Raw genomic sequence first — 22675 nt, 5'->3', positions numbered from 1 at the left:
CCCGAATAATCTCCTCCATTTCATTGTGTTTGCTATTCAATTATTTACCCCCTTGATCATTTAAGCAAAAAAAAAAATGAATATAGCAAAGATTCAGTTGGCAATTGATGGTACTTCTCAGCCACGTGGTCCAACTCTCCTCTGGCCTGTTACCATACAGTATTGGCACGGTGCACTTGGAACATAGTCATAAAGAAGTACCCTCACAAGGGAGCACTCTGTCTTTCCAAGTTCCCAGGAGAACTTTGGACAAAAAATGAGGCCCATCTTGCTTGTTTGTTTATTTGTTTGTTTGTTCCTTATACCAGTCTCAATTTTACCTTGTTTTGTGTTTCATTTTCTTTCCTTTTCCTCATCAGTAATTTCACTTTTACAAAGGCGATTAACAGAAACAGCAGTCTTCTATTTTCCCTCATTTCCCCTTTCATTCAGCTTCTTTATTTCAATTAATTTTGCCAATCTTGCAGGGGTCAAAGCTATATCATGCAAAGTAAGTGGATAAGACTGGTCTCTGGTAATCTGTTTTAAAGTTTTTACAACTTTAAACCAAGGTTACGGTAACAACCATTGGGCATCAGAATCTCATGAAATCCATAATAACTATTGTCTCCCCAAAGTAATTCTGATCTATTGATTCAGGAATCCAAAAGCTACTCCTTATATTGCTCTGCATTGTCCAATTCTCTTGACTGGCATTATTGTTCCAGGGTCTAGAGTCTGGAGTGTAGGATCTTGGGTCTGAATTAAGAGAAGTGAAGCTTACATTCTAAGAATCTCCATTCTTAATCAGTTGCTGTTTTCATTAAAGCAATCCTTATTTAATTTGTTTTAAAAAATACATATTTGTAATTTTTAAAAAGATTTTATTTATGTATTTATTTGTTTGTTTATTTGTGAGTGAGCGAGAGTGGGAGAGAGCATAAGCAGGGAGGGGAGAAGCACAGGGAGAAGCAGGCTCCCTGCTGAGCACCGAGCCCCATGCAGTGCTGAGCACCAAGCCCCATGCTGTGCCCCATCCCAGGATCCCAGGATCATGACCTGAGCTGAAGGCTTATGCTTAACCGTCTGAGCTACCCAGGTGCCCATATATTTGTAATTGTTAAGAATATCAGAAGATAACTTAGTGAAATTCATGTGAAATATTTAGGATTTCTTACAATTCAGGATTCATCAAGTCTAAAAAATAGGAGTCATCCCGATTATATTCTGCTACTTTCTCATTTTATGTTAGGCATACAATATTTGCAGAGTCGTTCTTCTATGAATCACTCACATTACAAATTGTTTAAATTTTTTTTTCAATGTGTTAAAAATGATTAAGAATAGTACCTCCTTGGTTGAGCGTCACAGATTTGGATAAGAAGAGGGGAAAAGAATTGTAATATAAGAAGGGAGAAGCTGCCTTGCACTAAGCTTGAGACTCAGTCATACTATTAGCACAACAAATGATTTTTCACAACTGTCAAAACAAAACAGAACAAAACAAAAACAAAAAAACAAAAAAACTATGGCTTTTCAACCAAATATTTTATTCTATTTTTTGGTCCACAGGACAAAGAAATGAGTTGATTTTCACATTGCACTGTCATCATTCTTATATTTCCTGTTTATTCATTCACCTTGTTTATTTCCTTTTGTTCTGTTTTCCCACTTCTCATTCCCTTTTTCATTACAGGCAATCTTTCTAATGTGTTTTTTAATACTATATTTTTATAGTTTAATACTATATTTTTTAAATTTTTTAAATACTAATTTAATACTATATTTTTATTTACTTTTTAAAGACATATATACTTGTTCTGTGTACATGTGTATTCCATTTACGCAAACTCTCGCATGATAGCTTTTGGGAGGGTTTTATGTTTTTAATAAAGCTTTTTTCTTTTCTTTTTTTTTAAGGGATTTTATTCTTTCTTTTTGTAAGAGTTTTTATTTATACATTTGAGAGAGAGAGAGCACATGGAAGTGAGAGCATGGGCCTGGGGGAGGCGTAGTGTGAGAGGGAGAGGCAGACTCAGTGCTGAGCAGGGAGCCCAACAGGGGCTCCATCAGGACCCCAGGATCATGACCTGAGCTGAAGGCAGACTTTAACTGTCTGAGCCACTCAGGAGTCCTTTAAGCTTTTTATTTATCTAACACTTTATTTTTTAAAAGATTTATCAATATATCAATATTTGGAGGTGATCACATTTAACCCACAGTGTGTCTCTGCTGCTTTGTCTTTGAGAGCATGTCCCCACACCACTAACATAGGTCTCCTCACTGACAGCTATGTAGTTGAGGAAACTCCTAGCCTGTCACGTTTCTGTTGGAGAATTTCCCTGAAGTATTTATCATGATTGGGATTTCCAGGTCACAGGATAGACATATTTCTTATTTGCTTGAGTCCTGTCTAATTGCACTAGCTTCATTTCCAGGGCACTTAAATAAGTACATGGAGATACTTGGAGAAGCTGACAAAACACTATGTACTCCTAGTATACCATAAATTTAACTCTATTTATAAATAAGTTTATTTTAGGTATTTGCCTGGATAGGCTATAGAGATTCCTGATCCTCCAAAAGTCATACGTACAGTAGAACTCTCCAGACAAAATAAAATTATGTTGCATTTTAGTGAAAGTAAAAATTCTCTGAAATTTTGTAAAGCACAAATTACACATATTATTCTCTCAATAAAAAACTATCTTCTCTCCTTATATACAGTTCATTTACCAGGTCCAATTTGCATATCCAGTCATAAAGAATGTCTTTGCATTACACGCTCATTGATTAAAAAATATATTTATGAAATGCCTACCACACAACCTCTACTGTTATAGGTGCTGGGAATTCAATGGTGAAAAAAATTAAATGGCACTTTTTTTTTTATATTTATAAATTGATATTTATACCTAAATACGGACAGAGATAAGATATGCATAAACAAATAGATACCTACAGTGATTTTTATTGAATCCCTAAACTATAAGATCAAGTAAGTTACATAACAATGAATTAGCTGTGAATAAATTTGAATGTATTATGAAGAGAAGAGCAAAAGCTTTTGTCCTACATGAACATTAGCATTCTTCTATGTGATTTCTCTTCCCCAGACGATCCTGAGGTGGAAGAGTCCCCAGCATGATGTCAGGTATCTTCAGCAAGAACAAAATGCATATCCAGTAGAAATTGGTGAATATATATTCAATAATTTCTATAATTGTAATCATACTGGCCCCACAAAATAGGCCCAGTTGACCGCCAACATCTGCTGTAATAAAGCCAATAACGAAATTGAATAAATCATGTTTTTTTTATAAAAAGCAAATTAAACATTACTGAAATTTAAAATATTTGAAACAAATAAGTTAATCATAGCTGATACTATATGAAGATGAGTTAATTATATCATTTTAAGTTTGGTGTCATCTCAAAAAGGAGAGAGTTATAAAGAAAGAACAAACTGATGCCTTGAGTGAGAGAAAGGAGAGAGAGAGAGAGAGAGAGAGAGAGGGAGAGAAAGCAATTATAAAATCTGTTTCCAAGAATGTAACTCAAAGATTTAGGAAGATATTAAATCTAGGGAAATTAATAAAACATCATAGACAATTACAAATTCATTTCCCTGTGTTGAATGAAGAACAGAAATGTAATATTTAGACAGTTATATTGAAGGACGATGTCTTCCAGAAACAAATTTCTAAGCAATTTGGAAAACTATATTTTTAAGCATTTGTAATATTTTATCCAATAAAGGCACGTTACACGATATTGCCGTGTGTAAGAAAGTTTTAAAACCTGTATTTGTCTTTGTTGTTTGTGATTCTTTTGTAGTAAAAAGTGACATAAAATTTACCATTTTAATAGATTTTAAGCTGTGGTTCTGTGGCATTAAGTACATTCATACTGTGTGCAACCATCACCACCACCCATCTTCAGAACTTCCTCAACTGAAATCCCATACCCGTTAAAAATAAATCACCCAATCCCCCATGCTTCTACCCCTGGCAACCACCATCCCACTTTTTATCTCTATGAATTTGACTACTGAAACACTAACTTCTTAAATAGGATACATTATTCATCTTTTTCTCGGTGCAAGGGGCCATTCTTAGGATCCTGCTATTTTTTTAAAGAGGGGTAATGCAGTGTAGGTTGCCCCTAGAGCTTTGACGAATCTGTACATTTCCTCCCTATTCCGGGACTCAGCTGCCAGTGTGTGACTGCTGTCATTTTGCCTAAATCTGATACTCCTTACTGTCTCCGACATGACTTCCTCTAAATATTCAATGAGATCTAGGAAATCAGCAATTCGATTTGTTAAGGATGTAAACAGAGAAGGGTTGTAAATGGAAGGTTGAATTTTGCTTGGTGGGTCTCTTCAGTCCAGTCTGGGTGGAGTTCTGCGTGGAGGTCTGAGATGCCTGATAGTCCATTCAGAAGGAGGATTGTTGAAACACCCTACAAATAGACTACTCTACAGTGGTCATTTGCTGGGGGCGGGGTGGCATCTGAAGGGAAAGTAAGATGCTGTGTGTAAATAGGAGTGTCAGCCTTTTCTTTGTGAAAGCTGGTGTGAGGTTTGCTGGAGGAGTGTCTAGAAAGTGGGAAAGTGCCAGATTTAAATGATAGACGAAAGACAGCCACTATCTCTTCTCCTCCATTGATAAGCTAAAACTTTAAGTACAAAAGAAAAAAAAAAAGACCCTGATAGAAAATGTCTTAGAAAGTGAGGAACAACTAAAGAACACTTACCAAGTAATTCATACACACTCACTGCTTTTTGCTGCTGAGTTATCTTATAGTTTAAGTCACTATAGTTTATTTCAATGTTCACAAGATTCTCCCTGGGGATAAAAGTAAAGTTAATCTAGCTCAGGATAGTCAGCACTACTTTTAATTCCTCTTTGACGAAAGTAATATTCATTTTTAATTCAGATGTCATTTAATGTGGAATGAAACAGAGCACTGTGATCACAACAGCTTCATTTGGAAGGTACTCTTATACCTCTGTTGGTATTTAGGAAGAAGAATTTTCCCCCAGATCTAATACTTCTATGCCTTATTCTTAAGAAAATTGGAAAAAGACATTACATGTAAATATCTATTGAGTAGATCGGCATATGTACAAACATGTAAATGGGTGTCTAATTTGAATTAAATCTGTCCTGGTGTAATCTGGAGAAACTACATGGTTTCCCTGAGTCTTTGTTTCTTCATCTCTAGTAAGAATTTCAGAGTCAGGATTTTAGAGTTGTATGAGGAGAAATTAAATAATATGTGTAAAGAATGGCACAGAATCTGGTATATCCTGGGTATTCAATAAATGTAGTCATTTACTTTATAACATTGATATATCAAGGCAGAGACTCTGCTTTCTTAGTGCCTTCTAGAAATCTTTTTATGAGACCAGAGTGAATAAAAACTATTTTAAAATAACTCTTCAAGGGCGCCTGGATGGCTCAGTGGGTTAGACCTCTGCCTTCGGTTCGGGTCGTGATCTCAGGGTCCTGAGATCGAGCCCCACATCAGGCTCTCTGCTCAGCGGAGAGACTGCTTCCTCCTCTCTCTCTGCCTGCTTCTCTGCCTACTTGTGATCTCTCTCTCTGTTAAACAAATAAAATCTTAAAAAAATAAAATAAAATAACTCTTCATATAGTCTTGGACGCACTTACATGCTCTGTCTCCAGCTCAGAACTTACTTTGAACTGCAGTAAAAATCCAACTGTCTCATGGTATTTTTTATTTGAATCTACAATAGTTATTTCAAATGGAACATATTCCAAGCCAAGCTGTTGCTGTTTCATCATTTATAATGTAATGACACTGAGAGCCAAATCCATGCATAAATATTTGTCTTACCTTCAAAATACATACAGAATCCAACCACCTCTCACCCCATTCTTTGCTACCATCATTGCCTAAGCTCTCAACATCTCACCTGGATTTTCCCAATAGCTTTCTGATTGGTCTTTCCACTTTCAGTTTTAATGTAAAAACTTCCCAGATACGTCCTAGTACACTCTAAGTTAAACTCCATGACCCTATCTCTACCACCTACCTTCTCACTTCAAACTTTCTCAACTCATGCCCTACCATCCTTAGCTATTACTTACACTGCTTCCTGCCACACAAGTCTCCATTCTGTTCTATCCATACATGAGGCATGCTACTGACTTAGAATCTCCCTCTACATTTGATTTCCCTCTTTCTGGAATATTCTTCCACCATTTATTATTGAGGCTAGTTCTTATATCTCCTTGAGATCAGCAGTTTTCAAAGTGTAATCACAGATGTTTAGGGGTCCCCAGTATCTTTTTGGGGGTTCATAAAGTCAAAATTATTTTCATAATATATGAACATATTATTTGACATTTTCACTGTGATTGTTATTTCAAGGAAGTAGCCACATTTACGTGGAACATCATTTGTACTTGAAAGGATGACTGGCAAACTACGGTTATCCAGACTATGATATTTGGTAGACATTGTCACAAAAATGGAGGAAATGCCTTGTCTCTTCAAGAGAAATAACTGATAATATTTGCACTTTGTAATAAATTTCAAGCTTAGCTTTTATGCTATTTTTATAATTTTGGAAAATTTGTGTCTGTTAAAATGAGCTTGACAACTCCCCAACTTTTAAAGCCTTTTCTGATAAATAATGATATTAAAATAAAATGTACATTATATAATTAATGGATCAATATTGGAAGATCTGCACAACTCAGAGAATTTTTCTAATAACAAATAGTGTTCAAAATCGTTTATGGATGAAAGATCCATTGAAAGTACAAGATCAGTAGATATGAATATATTTAATAGATATTAATATATATTTTAAATATGAAAACTTCATTGGTATGTTTTGATATTTCACTACTTTCAAACGGCAACCTTCAAATGACACCCTTCCCTCTTTTTGTCCTATAAAAGAGAAGCCGATAAGAAAGTCCATGTACTTTTTCCTTTGACACCTGGAAAAGCTCAAATGCTTGAGATATCTCATCCAAGTCCTACTTCATGACCACAGTGAAAGGCAAAGTCAATTGTCTCTCCTGGTTCTTCTAAGCTAAGAGAGGCTCTGCTTGGGAGATCCCAGAGACTTCCAGAAATTCTCATTACATGACCACTGAAATTTTTTCATACCCCCTTGATGCATCTGTGGCATCATAGGTCCCAACACCCAAATCAAATTTTGAATGGAGAGACAATCTACTCCCCACGGGGCAACCATATGGTACAACTTACAATTAACATTTAAGAAACTACATATGTTGCATTTTGATGAGTTATCAAAGAAAAGTGTCACATATCTACAAAGGCTATTAAAATATGTCTCTATTTCCCAGTCATATATCTGTTTGACCCCAGATTTTCTTTACATTCTTCAAGCAAAATAACATAAATCAACAGATTAAGTGCAAAAGTGAGAATCCAGCTGTCGTCTATTAAGCCAGACACTGAAGAAACTTACAATATTCCAAGATAATACCATTCCTCTTCTTGAATTATTTTTTGTTTCCAAAAACAGTTTGTAAAAAGCTTTTTATCTATATTGCCACATAGTACATTTATTATTGTGATTGTAAATGAGTTAATATATAGCATTTTCATGGTTTAAATTTCCAGTGTGACAAAATTCGACACAACTCACACAAAGAAAAGCTCATTGGACTCTTCAGTGACTTTAAAGAATGCAAAAGGACCTTGAGATCAGAAAGTTTGAGGACCACCGCTTTAGGTCCTTACTCAATTGTCAGCTTCTCAGGTAGATCTTACCTGATCACAATCCTCAACACTGAGAACAACCCTCCCTGACTTTGGCTTCCTAAGGCCCTTTTTCTGCTTCCTTTCTCTCCATTGCACTTAGCACTCCCTGACATGACTATATATACATAGAGTCCATCTTCTCCCCAGTGAAAATAAGTGCAACAAATCAGAGTTTTGTCTTTTGTTCACTGAGGAATCCTTAATGTCTAGAACACCCAAATCCCGACACATAATAGGAGCTCATTACATATTTGTAAAATGAACAAATAGGGGAACAAACTGAAGATGAAACAAATGAACAAAGGAGTAAATACTAACCTGTCTGTTTTATAAGCTGAGGTGGAAACCAACCACCTGATGATTTTCAGAGAGCAACAATAATTGTCATGAAGAATGATTCCTATTCACAGTGTTTCCTAGAATTATGTGGTGTCCTCCAATATATCTTAGAAACATGGCTGTAAATCACTCTTCTGATTATTCAGAGTTTTAGAAATCAATATTCTCAAGTACACTTAATTCAAAATATATCATTAATATGTTTACTTAATTTCCATTGGCTTAACCCAGGGTAACAAGAGAATGTGCTAGGTGTAAGTAGATAATCAGGGGGTACTGTCATATTTACAAATAATAAAATAGTTGTCAAACTGAAGAAAATAATAAAGTTGTCTTGGAAGTCCAGTAATTTTAGTAATATTGCAATCTTTTTGTCCCCCATCGTGCTCCTAATTTGCATGTACATTGTTTAATTTCCTAAGCACAAACCTCATAAACATTTCCAATCATTAACCATCTGTATTTTTGAGAATGATAAATTTATACCTTATAAAAATAGTGTGATATTTACTCAATTTCTCTCAGGCAAGTGAGTTCCCCAGTAATTGGGTCTCATTGAATCTATGCCATGTGAGGCTGTTGCTGACTCCCCATTATAAAGATGATAGGAAGCTTGGCCTGAGGAAGGCAGTAGTATGGAACTGAATATGAGGATAAACTTTGGCTGATTCTTGGCCAGTTTCATTAGTAAAACAAATGAACTTTTTAAATTTTTCCATTTGAATTTAACATATTTTCAAGAAAAGTCATATGAAATTATTTGTTTTATGCAAAACACATTCATTCCCCTTAATATAGCATTCATACTCAAGTAGCTGAAAGTATTTACATAGTGTTTTTTAAATGCAATAAACACTCCATTTTTCCTTGATCTCCTTACCATTATTAAAATCCAGATATTTTATAATTTCAACTCTCCTGACACAAACAGATATTCTTGGACTTAAGTCCTGAGCAATTTCAATCCATCATGGGGCATATTAAGTAATGATGTAACTCAGGAGACCTCGATCTGCCAAAAGGCACACAGACTGCACCTCTCAGTCATACTTAAGTCTAACAGAAATAATACCATAAGTAAACCACATTCCCATATTAAAATGGAATACAAAGAGACATCTCTTCTGGACACAAGAACATTAACAAAGAGGTAATCTCAAATTTTCATGCCCTTCATCTTTGTAACTGCTAAGTGTTTGAAATCATACCTATCAACCCTGTCTTGAAGAAAGTACTTTTTCTTGCTGACTTGTAAAGATCACTTCATTGTCTGGGCATTTCCATGGGGAAAGTATTTTATTTATTTTGTGAAAAGAAACACCAGGCTAAAAGTGGAATCAAAATGTGCTTTCAACATTAGACACCTGGCTTTTAATGAGTTAATACATATTCATTTTACTAAAGTACAATCTCCCATGGACTACTGTTTCAGGCACTCTGCTTAAAAATATTAACAAAAAACAAAGAGAAACATTAAGGTTGCTCCCTCCTTTTAGAACAAAGAGCTCTCTATGAAGTTTGATTTGTGATTTTGAAGTGGCAGCGTGGTGTAGTAGAAAGAGACCTAAGTTAATCTTTGGCTAATCAAACTTGGAAGGATATAACTTTGTGGAAAAATATAGGGCGACTGGAGTCCTAGGTCTTGGGCCCAAGTTCTCTCTGTGTCTCTGACTACCTACCTAGGACAGTTACTTGAGATGTTGTGTGTGTCAGTTTCCTTGCTTGTAAAATGAGAATAATAATTTGTGCTCCATCAACCTTACGGTTATTAAAACATTCAAACTATGTGATACTCAGGTGAGGAATTTTCCTATTTTAAAGCATCAGTTGATACTCGTCAGTCGTGTTATTTTCCCCAGTCAGTCCACAAAGGTGAGATCATGAACAAATTCCTCAAGAAGGCCTCATTTTACTTTTCACACAATGAAATTGAAGGACTGAAAGACATGACCTTATCCACTTTTAAAATTCTAGATTTTCATGGTTAATTTCGTGATGTAAGCCACTGCCTCCTTTGATTGTTCAGAATTTTGTTTCCTTGGTCTTTAGAAGTTTTTGAGTAAATAAAATGTTCCTGTTAGTTACAAATAATTTATAAGACTAAAAAGATTACCTGATATATTCCTGACTTTGATTTAATTTCTTCGAAAGATATTTCAAAGCTTTTTGACTTGGGAAAGTAGAATAAGAAATAGTAGCAGGATATTCTGTTTCTTCACAAGGAACAGGACAGCTAGAATTATGTGTTCCCATTGTGCATAATCCCTTATCTTCAATGAGGTCTGGAATGAAAATCAGGGTATTCAGAGAAGAGGACTACTCCATAGTTGGGAGGACAGAGCTGTTACAAATTTTATTATTTTACTTTCAATGCTAAAAAAGTGGCTAACAATTTCTATCATTGCTTTCTTGGCAAACGGTGTTTATATTTTATTTAGATTTCAGTGTAAATATAGCAAAGGAGATGGAAAATGAAACATTTAGTTGTTGTTATCCTTTAAATTCATTGAGTCATTGGATTCTGATCTTTGTTAGAAATCAGAAATTCTTTCTCGAAAAGTCTCTGGGTTTATTTCCATAAAATAGTATCCATTTGGACAGGAAAACGTTGGAAAGTTGTTTATGTGACATTGTGTCACTCTGAGAATAAATTCCAAACACAATCATGAAAGCCAATGACGCAGGTTTAAAGTAAACTTACCCTTGGGTTTATCCCAAGTTCTAACTGAAATATGTGGCTGGGTGTTGAATTTCTCTCATATCTGTGGACCCAGTGACTTCTAAATCAGCCAGAGGTTCTCTGTCCTCTGTCTTCTCTAGACTTCTGTAGAACAATCAGACTATCTATGCAAATGTATACTGAAAAAATCCCCTACAGGAGGTGATATATGTCTCCAGCGTTCCTCTGGACCACATCCCAGTGTCCAGTCCACTGCTCCCCACTCTTGGTAGATATTCCAGTTCTTATTTTCCCTGTGGCTTTGTTACTGAAACTCTTTGTTCTTGTGAACCCTTTGTTCACCAAGACCCCCTGATTAATGATAAACTTGGGACTTTTTTTTCCCCAGAATCTAACCTTGATACTCCTTTAGGACATCACATTCGCACACACCCTCTAGTTGTTTACACTGGTTAAAACCACCATTCTTTCCCTCTACTCACACAGACACGGTTCACTCACACACACATACTCTTACAAACACACACTTGTCTGTGTATTCGCTTATCCTACAACACTCTCTGAAGAACTACATGCATGGTTTGTTTTCCCAAACTCTCTCTCCAGCCCCCATCGGGAGTAGGAAATTATAAGAAATTTGAAAATGTATCTCTTAACTCCACTGGTCACTAATCTGACTTCTGCATAGTCAGCTTGGAAGCTATTAAAAAAATATATGTGATTCCTTCTACCCATATCCATTCCATGAGATACTTTACAACAACGGAATAGAAACTGTGAATTTCTTTTATTTTCTTTTATTATTTTTACATTTTTAAAAAATTTTTAATTTTTTTTAGAAACTGTGAATTTCTATTCCTGGTTTACTGAAGGTATTTCCACAATGGGATAGAATAGCAAGTTTTATAGGAGAGTATATAATATTCCATTTTAATAAAAAAAACCCCAGTGATTTAACATCATAAATATGGAGCTATATATGTGGAAAAAATTAAAGGTAGACTATACTAGAGTGTTAATATTGGTTAGGGGTTAAGATAAATAATATGAAAGCAAAAAAAAAAAATGTTGGGGGCACCTGGGTGGCTCAGTGGGTTAAAGCCTCTGCCTTCGGCTCGGGTCATGGTCCCAGGGTCCTGGGATTGAGCCCCACGTCGGGCTCTCTGTTCAGCAGGGAGCCTGCTTCCTCCTCTCTCTCTCTGCCTGCCTCTCTGCCTACTTGTGATCTCTGTCTGTAAAATGAATAAATAAAATCTTTTAAAAAAAATGTTGCTTAAGAAGAAACTCCCCAGTAAAGTTGGCATGTATGATTTTTATTTCATTTGCATAAAATTTTATGTATGCCTATATATATAACATATGTATTTATATATGATATGTGTATAATTAAACAGATAAATGAAAGAATGGTCACATAAATAACGACAGTAATTCTCAGAGTGATGCAACTTCTACTGATTTTCACAAGATTGTTCTCTGTTCTGCATGTTTGAACTAGTCACAATATGCATGCTTTATGTAATAAGAAAAATACAACAAAGCTATTTTGATTATACAAAAGTATCAAATTAAAAAACATAAAAGTTAGAAATAAAAATCAAAACTGTCTTGCTGTTACTTTGGCACTGAAAATATTTAATTCAGATTTATCTTGAAATCAGAGGGTTTTGTTTTCATTGTTTTGTTTTACTGCGTCTATAAAAGCTACTTAATTTTAAGAATACTGAAAAACTCCCTCTTTACAATCTCTATTCTGTTTCATTTCTGGACTAGCTATAATATAATTTAGAGGCTTGTACAGGGGCACCTGGGTGGCTCAGTTTTTAAGCATCTGCCTTTGGTTAAGGTCATGATCTCAGGATCCTGGGATGAGGCCCCACATCGTGGTTCCTGCTCAGTGGAGGGCCTGTTTCTCCCTCTTCCCCTGCCACTCCCCCTGCCTGTGCTCTCCTGCTCTATCTCTGTCAAATAAATAAATAAAATCTTAAAAAAATAAAATAATGTCTTGTATAACTGAACATCTTTCATATAAGTCCTGAGAATAAAGAAGTAAAGTAAACCACTTACCAAGTGTAGGAGAAACACAGTTGTAAAACGTTTGTAGGTCACATTCTATCCCATTTCCTTAAAAATAATAAGTGTAAACATAGAGACTTTATATTTTATGAAATAAGTGGTATAATGACAAAAATACCTTCCATCCATCCATCCGTCAGGCTGTCCATCCATCCATCCATCTATCCATCCATCCATCTGTCCATTCTTTTGCAAAACAAAACAAGACAAAACAAAAACTATGCAAATATGCTAATATCTAAAGAAAATATACATTGGGAGGAAAAATAACAATGTTTTTATGTCCATGTTTCTTTTTTTCTCTGCCTATATACTAATTTTAAAAATGTAGCTTGGAAATTTATAATTGTTTTCACATTTATCATCTCATCTGTTCAAGTAGCTGCAGAAGAGTAGGGTTTGGTTTGGTTCACCTTCTGTCCTTCTCCCTCTATCCAATTGATTGATTGATTTTTATTTTTTACGGTATTAGTTGAAGGATGCACAACATCTATTTGTGTGCTTTCTTTTTCTTGTTTTATTTCTATTTAAATTCCAGTTAGTTTCCATACAGTGTAATATTAACATCAGGTGCACAATTTAGTGATTCAACACTTAACATCCATTGATTTAAATATATATACACAAACTCGTACACCTGGTGGGCTGCTTTTCTAGCGGTCAGATAAGTACCAATATTATTAATCACTGGCTGTGGACCTTGAGAGGAAATTGTAAAATCAATATGGAGCAGAGCTGAGTTTGATCCTAGGCTGATTCTAAAGCTTTAGTCATTGCACCTTAACACAGATACTTGTCTACTGCTATAACCCTTGTGGTCCCTAGGGTTAGTCACAGTGTTTACTCAGTGCTCTTGCAAATAACCAAGAGGGATTGTCTATTTACAAGTTGTAGATAAACTTGGTTTACTATGAGGACATTTCTTGGTAAGGGAAATGAAAGAAGCAAAAAGAAAAGAAATCTACTTCCAGCATTAAATTTATTTTAAAAACTTCTCTTTTCCAAAGTATGCTTTGCTTCTTCCAATGATATTTGTCCTGTTACAAAGAACAATGACATTTTGGAAACAATCCATATCCAAAAAGCGGATTTTTGGGATTGCCTTTGCAAATTGTTAGTAGAGGTACTTTAGTTACTTCAATTAATGTCTATAGATCTCAATTTCATTATCTATAAGTAGATTCAGAAGGATATGTGAGGATCAAACTAAATAAGATATCATTTTGAAGGCACTTGGTATATGCTAAAGTTCATAAAAATGCCATGCTTTGTATTTTATAGTTTGTCTTGTCTAGTTTCTGGTCCATATTTGTTATCCAGTTCTATTTGCAAGGAATAATACATTTTAAAATTTTAAACATTATAACCCATCCATCAATTCAGATGTTTCCCCCCAGAAACTTTGGAAAGATAATTGGCCCTGACAAATCAGATCCAGCATGAGCGTTTTACAGAACGACAGTTTCGAATAACCAGAATTCTAGAAAAAAGGAAGTGATGATTCTCCAAATTCTAAGAAGCAATTTGTTAACTAGGCGTGGCATTAGTCTATCTGTGTGTGAGAGATAGCATGTGTACGTGTGTGTGCGCACCTGTGTGTGTGAGATAGGTCACAACAGCCAATTTTAAAAAATTTAAACGGGCATTGCCTTTGACCCACTCTGTCTTTCTTTATGTATTTGCTGGCCAGGGGGTATGAGGCAAATCTGAATGTATTCTGTGTCAGGCGTGTTTTAAACCACTTACATGCTTCTTTCATCTGTATGACAATCCTCTAAGGTAGGACACTGTTAGGATTCTCCCCCATTTTATAAGAAGTACCGAGAGGTTTAGTCTAAGGTCATGGAGAGGAGAACTTGCGTAGCTGAGATGAGCAGCCTGGTTCAGAGTCCAGCTCTGACCCACCCACTCTGCTCTATGGCCTTCTTCAGTGGTTGCTGCTGATCCCCCTGGCTCTGGAAATGTTCCAGATTGTTCGCAAAGGGAGCCTGGAGTTTGTTTGTTTGTTTGTTTGTTTTCTGACGATAAAGAAAAGAATTTCCCAATAATGACATATTCAGGGTTGATTAACATTTTTATAGATGATCTAATTTTTCTTTCAAATTGAGAAAATGGGGATGATCAATTTTAGATACTTAAGAGCACCCAATTTTACATCCTGAAAATAAGAATTGGAGACTAACTTGATTTTCTTTTCTTTTCTGGAAATCTCTGGCCTGTTTCCACGATTTAAGATCTGTTGGTGGGGGTTATACGTGTCAAGTAGACGACTTTCTGACATAGATTTCATAAGAATGGAAAACAATTTTATGGTATGTTATTTTCCATGACTCAAGTTAAGCTTGCATAAGAGGAAATTTGTCATTCTTTATTTACCAGGAAGCAGAAAAGGTAAACATCCACATTGTTCTTGTATGTGTTGAGCTTTACATTCCTTCAAGCAACCATAAGTGCTATAGCTACTAAAATTCTGTAGCTTGATGTTAGGATTACATTCTCCCCAGGGGTATTCCTGATGAACTGTCTTAAGAGAAAACAAACACGTGGTTCAGGAGGTATATCTGAGACAATCCACACATTTCCATTCCAACAAGAGAAGCTAATATATACTTTTTTACTTTTTTCTTGGAGCTCTTTGATTCTTTTTTTTTTTTCAATTGACTACATTTGCCTGCATTGCTTACTCTTTTAGCCTGAAAATCCCCAAAGGTAAATATAACAGTGGTCCTTTAACACATATCCCAAATGCTCTGTACCTAAAATGAATCAATAAAATCAGACAGACTGACTGCTCTAAATCACGTAATAAAAAATAGTATCATTTATGGAAATAACATGTTAGCATATTCATAGGTCCACCCACAAAACACCAACCAAAATGACAGGAAAAAATCTTTTATTGAGCACTTACTATGTTCCAGGCAATATGGTAAGTGGTTTTTAAAAAAAAATATATTTAAGATTTTATTTATCCGTTTGAGAGAAAGAGAGCACAGGAGAAGGGGCAGAGGGAGTGGAGAGAGAGAACCTCAAGCAGATTCCCCCCTGAGTGCAGAGCCCAGCATGGGGCTCCATCTCAAGAGCCTGAAATCATGAGCTGAAATCAAGAGCTAGATGCATAGCCTACTGAGCCACCTAGGCATCCTGGTAAGTGCTTTCTTGATGTTGTTTCACTTAAACGTTGTAGTTACTATAATAACTATGAAAAAGAGGTCTTTTTCTCAGAGAGAGGAGATAGAATTTCAGGACAGTAATTAAGGAAATTGTAGAGCAAGCGGCTGGCAAATGGGAATCCGCCAGACATGCCTGACTCCAAGATTCCTTGCTCTTCCCACTTATTTTTCTTCTTCCCAGACTATCCCATTGAGATAAAGCACAATTCAACAACTTGGGGTTCTCTTCATATTTACTGATCCTTTCCATTTCTAATGAAATTTGAAGTTACCTTGAATTTTCCAGGTTTCCCAGCTTTTATTTATATTGTATATGTGAATTCACTGATTTTACTACATAGGTACCTCCTAGTAATGGGAAAGAATCTGAAATGAAACGAAATGTAAAACTTCCAGAGGTCTTCTAATGGCATGGCAGAAAGAGGTTTCTAGTGGAAGAATTATTTAGGTGTATATCCATTTACTACCCTACTTGACTCCCTCAAATTCTAGACCTTATACATCTATTTACCTTGACTTGGCGGATTGTTACTCGGGCATGCATTCCTACAGGTGATGACAAGCCTAAGCCATCAATCTGTGGCAACTTCTTTGGTGAATGGATAACAAAGATGATTCCAGCATCAACAAAACCAAGGGCTGGGTCGTCAGTGAATTCCTCCTGAAAGAAACGACCCCAAATTTTCCCCAGTGACAAACTGATATCAATTTTACACAAGTTCAAGATTTCATTTTATTATCTCGTGATAGCATTTGATCTACTTAAAATTAAATATTTCCTAACAATATCCAATTTCTTTTTATATGAAAACTGAAAAATAACCCCCTAAGATGTACTTTTCATGGTTGAATCACATGTCGAGGGGTTAACAGTTTCCATAGATTACCTTCGCCTTAGATGAATACCATAGAACATATCATGACTGCTAATTGTCTGATTTCCCAGGGCTCTCTCTTCCCCTTGTGGTCTTTTGGTTGCTTCTTTCTTGCCTATTCTCTTCACTTTGTTTGTTTTAGAAAATCATTTGGCTCCTTTCTTCTTCTTGCATTTAAAATCTCTGGCCTTATTTAAAATTGAAATTCATTTCCCCAAGAGTGAAGACATACACTATGTTTTTAACACCAATGCTCGTCAATAAATCCTAGGCCAGATGAAAAAAAAAATGAACCCTAAACTTGTGGTATCTTGTTATTAAAGATCTTCCTTGACTTACAGTGAGGTTACATACTGATAAACTCACTGTAAAGAAGAAATATCATAAACCAAAAATGCATTTAAGACACCTAATTTACAGAATATCTAGCTTAGCCTAATCTATCTTAAACATGTGTAGAGCACTCACTTTAGCCCAGAGCTGGGCAAAATCATCTAACACAAAACCTATTTTTTAGTAGAATGTTGAACATCTTGTGTAATTTATTGCATATGGAACCAAAAGCGAGAGCCAGAATGGTTCTATGGGTGTAGTATGATTGCAAGTGTATCAGTTACTTACACTGGTGATAGTGTGGCTAGCTGAGAGCTGCCTCAGCCCAACATCATAAGAGATTGTCCCACATATCATTAGACCAAGAAAAGATCCAAATTCAAAATTTGAAGTATGACTTTGACTGCATGCATATCTCTTTTGCACCATTTGTAAGGTTGAAAAATTATAAATTGAGACATTGTTAAGTCAGGGACTGTCTGTAGTTATAATTTCAGATTATAAGGCAAAAGAAAGGGTTTGGGAATATGATGATTTTTTTCTGTGAATGGATCAACTGCATATGTAATTACACTTAATAAACATGCTTAATATTTTATTTGTAGCTCAGGACCCTGTTTCTCCTCAGTCTGTTATGACTCTCTAAGAAACACTCAACTGGCTAGTGTGGGTAAGTATTTAAGAGCCATTTACTTATCGAATATTACTTTGTGTTTGCAGATTTTAATTGCATTCTAAAAATATTTGGGAAATTCTAGCTTGTAAAATTCATAATATAATATCTAAACAGACTATATGGCTAGTATTTAAATGTCCTGCAAATATAAATAAAATATAAGTACAAGTAAATATATATATATATATTATAGATAAGACTATATATGTGTGTGTGTATATATAAGCACACACACACACACACACACACACACACACACACACACACACATATATATATATATGCACTATACTGTTGCAGTACTGTGTTAGGAAAAAAGTATCTTGAGTGGGATACAAGAGGAAGTTATGAAACATGCCTTAAAGAAAAACCCTTTGAAATTAGCCCATGGCCTTATTCATTTGGATTGAGAGGTAGGATAGTTTAATGGGATTTGGGGAAACCAGGTTTACTTCTCAACTTCACATTAATCATATAACTTTGGATGCCTAATTTATCAGCATTTCAGAATCTTCATATATAAAACCATAATAATGAAGCAGAATATCTCTGAGTGTATAATACTAAAAACAGTTGTGTAAGATACAACATAAGAATTACTCTTGGAGGTGAGCTACACCCAGTACCCTTGAAAGCTGACAACCACTGTATTCCTTAGGTGTCTGGACATCTGCCTCTCAGGCCTAAACACTTAAAGACTTTTTGGACCAATTACAAATTTGTAAAAACTAGACTTAGGCAGTCAATTTATACAGCATTCTTTATACAATGAGTATTTTTTTAGTCATCCTTTGGACTATAGATTCCATGGTTTGTCAAATGTGCATGCATGACTTCTTTCTAAAACATGTTATCTTTTTTATATAAAAGTCTTTCTAAAAATATTCTTAAAATACATAAAGTCATTTTAAATTTACTATATACATTGTGGCTGAGAAACTTCTGGCTTCCTTATTTTGTGGTATGAACATTTCTGGAGCCACGAAAATGATGGTCAGTAGTATAGTTTAAAATATCCAGATTATGCCTCTAAATTTTAATTTTTTAATCTCTATGTCAGTATTTGCATCCATGGGACTCCAGGCTAGGTTAACAAAAACTGAAATAATACCAACTGTGGGACCAATATGACAGGGCAAAATATTTGATCAAATCTTTTGAAACCTCCGCACATTTTTATTTGTCTTGATGCCTGGCAAGGTTTAAGAAAATTCAGTACCTGGTTGACATTGAAGAGCAAGCTTAAGCCTCTTCCAGAGACACTCACTTTTTCCTTTGCTTGAATATTTTCACCATGATTAAAAGTAAAACAATTTCCATATTCAGTGAAGACATGTGCAAAGTCCTCAATATGAAAATGAACCAAATGAAATGTAATTAGTTAGGTATTTTGGCGACTTTTAAAGTTGAAGTTGTTCTAACTTTTAAAAAAATAAGATGTCTAAATGAGAATGCAAAAATATCAGAAAGAAGAGGTAATGTGGTGATTCTGGTTTGTGTTCATTAACGGGTTTTTTTTTTTTTTTTTAATATGCCTGTGTCAATCTATATGTTATTATCCGAGATTTTTTATGTAAATAAACATGTTTTTTAAAAATTATTTGTTGTGTGTTTAGTAAGGATTCATGGAAGCATGTATTCTTACTTAGGGAGAAGGCTCTTTGAGGGTTCCCCCTGCCACCACCATTGGCATCCTCCAAATGCCAATACCACATAGGCACCCATATGATAAAAACTGGGCCAATCTGAATACCCTATTCCCTCACTTCAGTAACTGGTTTAGGAACTGACATGTGTCCTACACAAAGCTAATTAGTCTTGCACGGAATTATTAAGAGGATACTGGACTGTTAACATATGATAATGAGAGGTGAGGTTTGTCAGCAATCATCATGGCTCTGTGAGGAGAATTCACAGAGGGGAAAAAACCAACGTGAGTCACGAGATAGAAAGAGAGAGAGAATGTTAATGATATTGTCAATGTGTCTTGGTTGAGCCTATTCTGAAACCAGTCCTACTCTCTAGAGTTCCCTGTTAATTAACCCGATGCATTCTTTCTACTCTTTTGTTTCCAGAGGTGGGTTTCTGTAAGTTGCACCTGAAAAATTCCTGTCTAATACATGTCGAATACAAACTTTCTTGGTGACAAGTTTGAACATGTTGTTTAGTAAATAACAAGCAGCATAGGAGAAATTCTTCTCTACACTAAGAGTTTGAAAAGGGCTTCATCTCAGTCAGATGTCTGTCAGGACTTTTTTTTTGGTCTGTGCGCTAAGGAAGCCTACCAGAAGAATAAGGAATTGTGTCTCAGAATCATGAATTTGTGAAATTTACTTGGAATCACCTAGCAACACCTGTTACAGAACTGCTCCTACTAGAAACATGGTGTCAGAGTCCCTACATATCCCTTCACTAGTAGTTTCCAGGGATATCCAACACTTTCTCTGAAATGTAGACTAATTACATAAAAGACAAAAATAGGATGTTATGAGTGATTAGAGAAATATATGTAATTTGCACAGTCAAATGCTGTGAAATGCTTTCTACAGCCTTCAACCAAAAAAAAAAAAAATCTGAATGTTAGTTCCTTAATGATAATAAAAATGCTATCTTGGAATATGTTATTGAAGAATGGGAAATATTAAAATATTACCTTGCATTAATTTTTTTTGGAGATTATCCTGCAACAAAGTTAATCAAAGATTTCTGTTCTCTAGCTTCTCTTACCTAACCACTTGGAAAAAGAAGTATGTTTCATGTGTATTCCATACCCCATGATGTCATAAGGCTGAACTAATGAAATAGCCTCTTTCAGCAAATTTTGATTGATTCTCTGTGGAAGTAAACTTCATCTCCGTGTGAAACAGTACAGTGCAGTAGTTTATTATGTTGATGATATTTGAAGAAATATCAAATTGTTACCTGTGGGCCACATGGCTTTCCAAAAAAGTCACATTCCAACAGTGTGCTACTGTTGAGATAAAAACCATTTTTTTTTACAAACTCTGTAATGCTGAAGTTTTGATGACTTGTGAGAAAATCAATAGCATCTTTAAAGCCAGTGTAATTGGACCTGATTTCCTGAAGATGGAGAACTTTGTAGACAATATTCCATAAGAAAAAAATAATACCAAATTTGGCTGCAGCTTCTGTTTGGAACCTATTAGTAGGAAAATAAAGGCAATATTTAGAATAGCAAAGACTGTCTATTATCTAGAGGACAGACACCAAAAATCGGGGCCCTATCAGCTTTTCCAGCTTATCTAAAGTTACGTTCTCCTTCATTCATATAATACATTCAGGGAAAACTGAATTCCTAAGAGGTCTTTGCCACATCTGAAATCTGCCTTGCACTTGTACTTGTCATTTCAATTACCTAGAAGACTTTACAGACCTAGATCTGGATACATCCTAATGGATCTTCAAGACCCAACATGAAGAGAGAAGTGGAAATGTAAAGTTGCTAAGAATATAGACTCAGGAGCCAGATTTCCCGGGTTCGAATCCCAGCTCTGTCACTGTGGCTTTGTACTCTGCCAAAGCGGTTATGTTGGAATTATTTTCCAATATCTTCCTTGTGTATATCTGGTTCCAGTAGTAGAGTGAGAACTTCAGCCTCAGACGTACTTTGCGGTACATCTCCTGACTCAACTTGTTGATCAGGGTCAACAGCCAGGACTGGAGCTCTTCCGCTTCCTTCGGCTTCTTCAACTCCCGGATCAAATCAGAGTGCGACCTGGAGAAGGTGCCAGTTCATCCTCCTGAGATCAGGGGTGGCGAAGAAGAGAGACACACCTTCCTAGTTCCTATTTCTTCCTTCGCTTCAGATCTGTTTTCCTTTCTGACTGCCGATCTTGCTGATTTCAAGCCCAGCACCAGAAACAGAGGCAAGAGACTTACAAAGACTGCTTAATCAACCCCAGCGTGTAGTGGACTTAATCTTTATACTAAATTTATTCTGTGTTACTCATAGGGCTCTTTTTCTCCAAGGAAGCCCTGATTGTTACAGCCAATGAGTGACTTCATCTCACTGTGACTCAGTTTTCTCACTTGTAAAATTAGGGTATGTTAAAAGCCTACCTCAAAATGTTATTTTGATGGTCAAGTTATTTTTCTTAAAACATTTAGAAGCGTGTCTGGAATATAGTGTAAGTTATGTAAACATTCATGAAATTAATGCCCCCCATCACTGTCCAAGTATTTTCCTGGCAATTAAAGGAGAAGGAATCTATTCGCCCTAACTACAATAAGTAATCTGTGATTCCCTTCTTTCGCTGAGCAATTTCCACATTGCCTTGTGTATAGTTGTTTAGTTGCATAAACCATATCCTTTCCAAAATATGATTAATATTTTCATATTTTGGGTATTATAAACCTTGAAACTGGACAAACACTCTTCATTCAAATTTGTTGTTAGAAAGCATAGAACGAGGAGTGTATTCTCTCTTGCTAAGTACACAGAGCCATGTCGTGCTGGGTTTGTGTAAATGTGACCTCACTCCTGGACTTCCTTTCTGTCCCAGATTTTATATTTTATCTTCACTTTCTATTATCTTTCATGTAATTTTGCTTTCTCCTATAAGCCACATTAAACCCTTTCTCAGTCAAGGTAGAGTATACATAAAACAAAACATGGAAAATAAAAAAACACACCCAAACCAGCATCATACATCCTTTTAGAGGTGAGAAACTATTTTCACCATCAGGTCTGAGTAGAATCTCTTACTTAACCAGCTTTGAGCCTTGAAGGCCTGTCTTAAATCCACCA

At 35.5% G+C, this 22675-nt stretch overlaps 1 protein-coding gene across 3 annotated transcripts in view; it reads right to left on the bottom strand.

Moving 5' to 3' along the window:
* Window positions 1-2537: 2537 nt before the first annotated feature.
* Window positions 2538-22675, bottom strand: part of ASIC5 (acid sensing ion channel subunit family member 5) — a 68295-nt gene continuing 48157 nt past the window's right edge. For 2 of the 3 annotated variants that reach the window (XM_047719907.1, XM_047719906.1), the window contains exons 3-10: window positions 20830-21067; window positions 19127-19252; window positions 16535-16684; window positions 15227-15374; window positions 12842-12898; window positions 10208-10376; window positions 4738-4829; window positions 2538-3253 (exon numbers count right to left, since the gene is read on the bottom strand). In XM_047719907.1, the coding sequence (XP_047575863.1) occupies window positions 3063-3253; window positions 4738-4829; window positions 10208-10376; window positions 12842-12898; window positions 15227-15374; window positions 16535-16684; window positions 19127-19252; window positions 20830-21067 (1171 nt within the window). In that variant the 3' untranslated portion in view covers window positions 2538-3062. The remainder of the gene's footprint in view (window positions 3254-4737; window positions 4830-10207; window positions 10377-12841; window positions 12899-15226; window positions 15375-16534; window positions 16685-19126; window positions 19253-20829; window positions 21068-22675) is intronic. The other variant, XM_047719908.1, reaches the window with a different exon arrangement.

The sequence above is a fragment of the Lutra lutra genome, chromosome 2 (assembly GCF_902655055.1).
Source record: "Lutra lutra chromosome 2, mLutLut1.2, whole genome shotgun sequence".
Lineage (NCBI taxonomy): Eukaryota > Metazoa > Chordata > Mammalia > Carnivora > Mustelidae > Lutra > Lutra lutra.
This window is presented reverse-complemented; position numbering and strand designations above follow the sequence as displayed.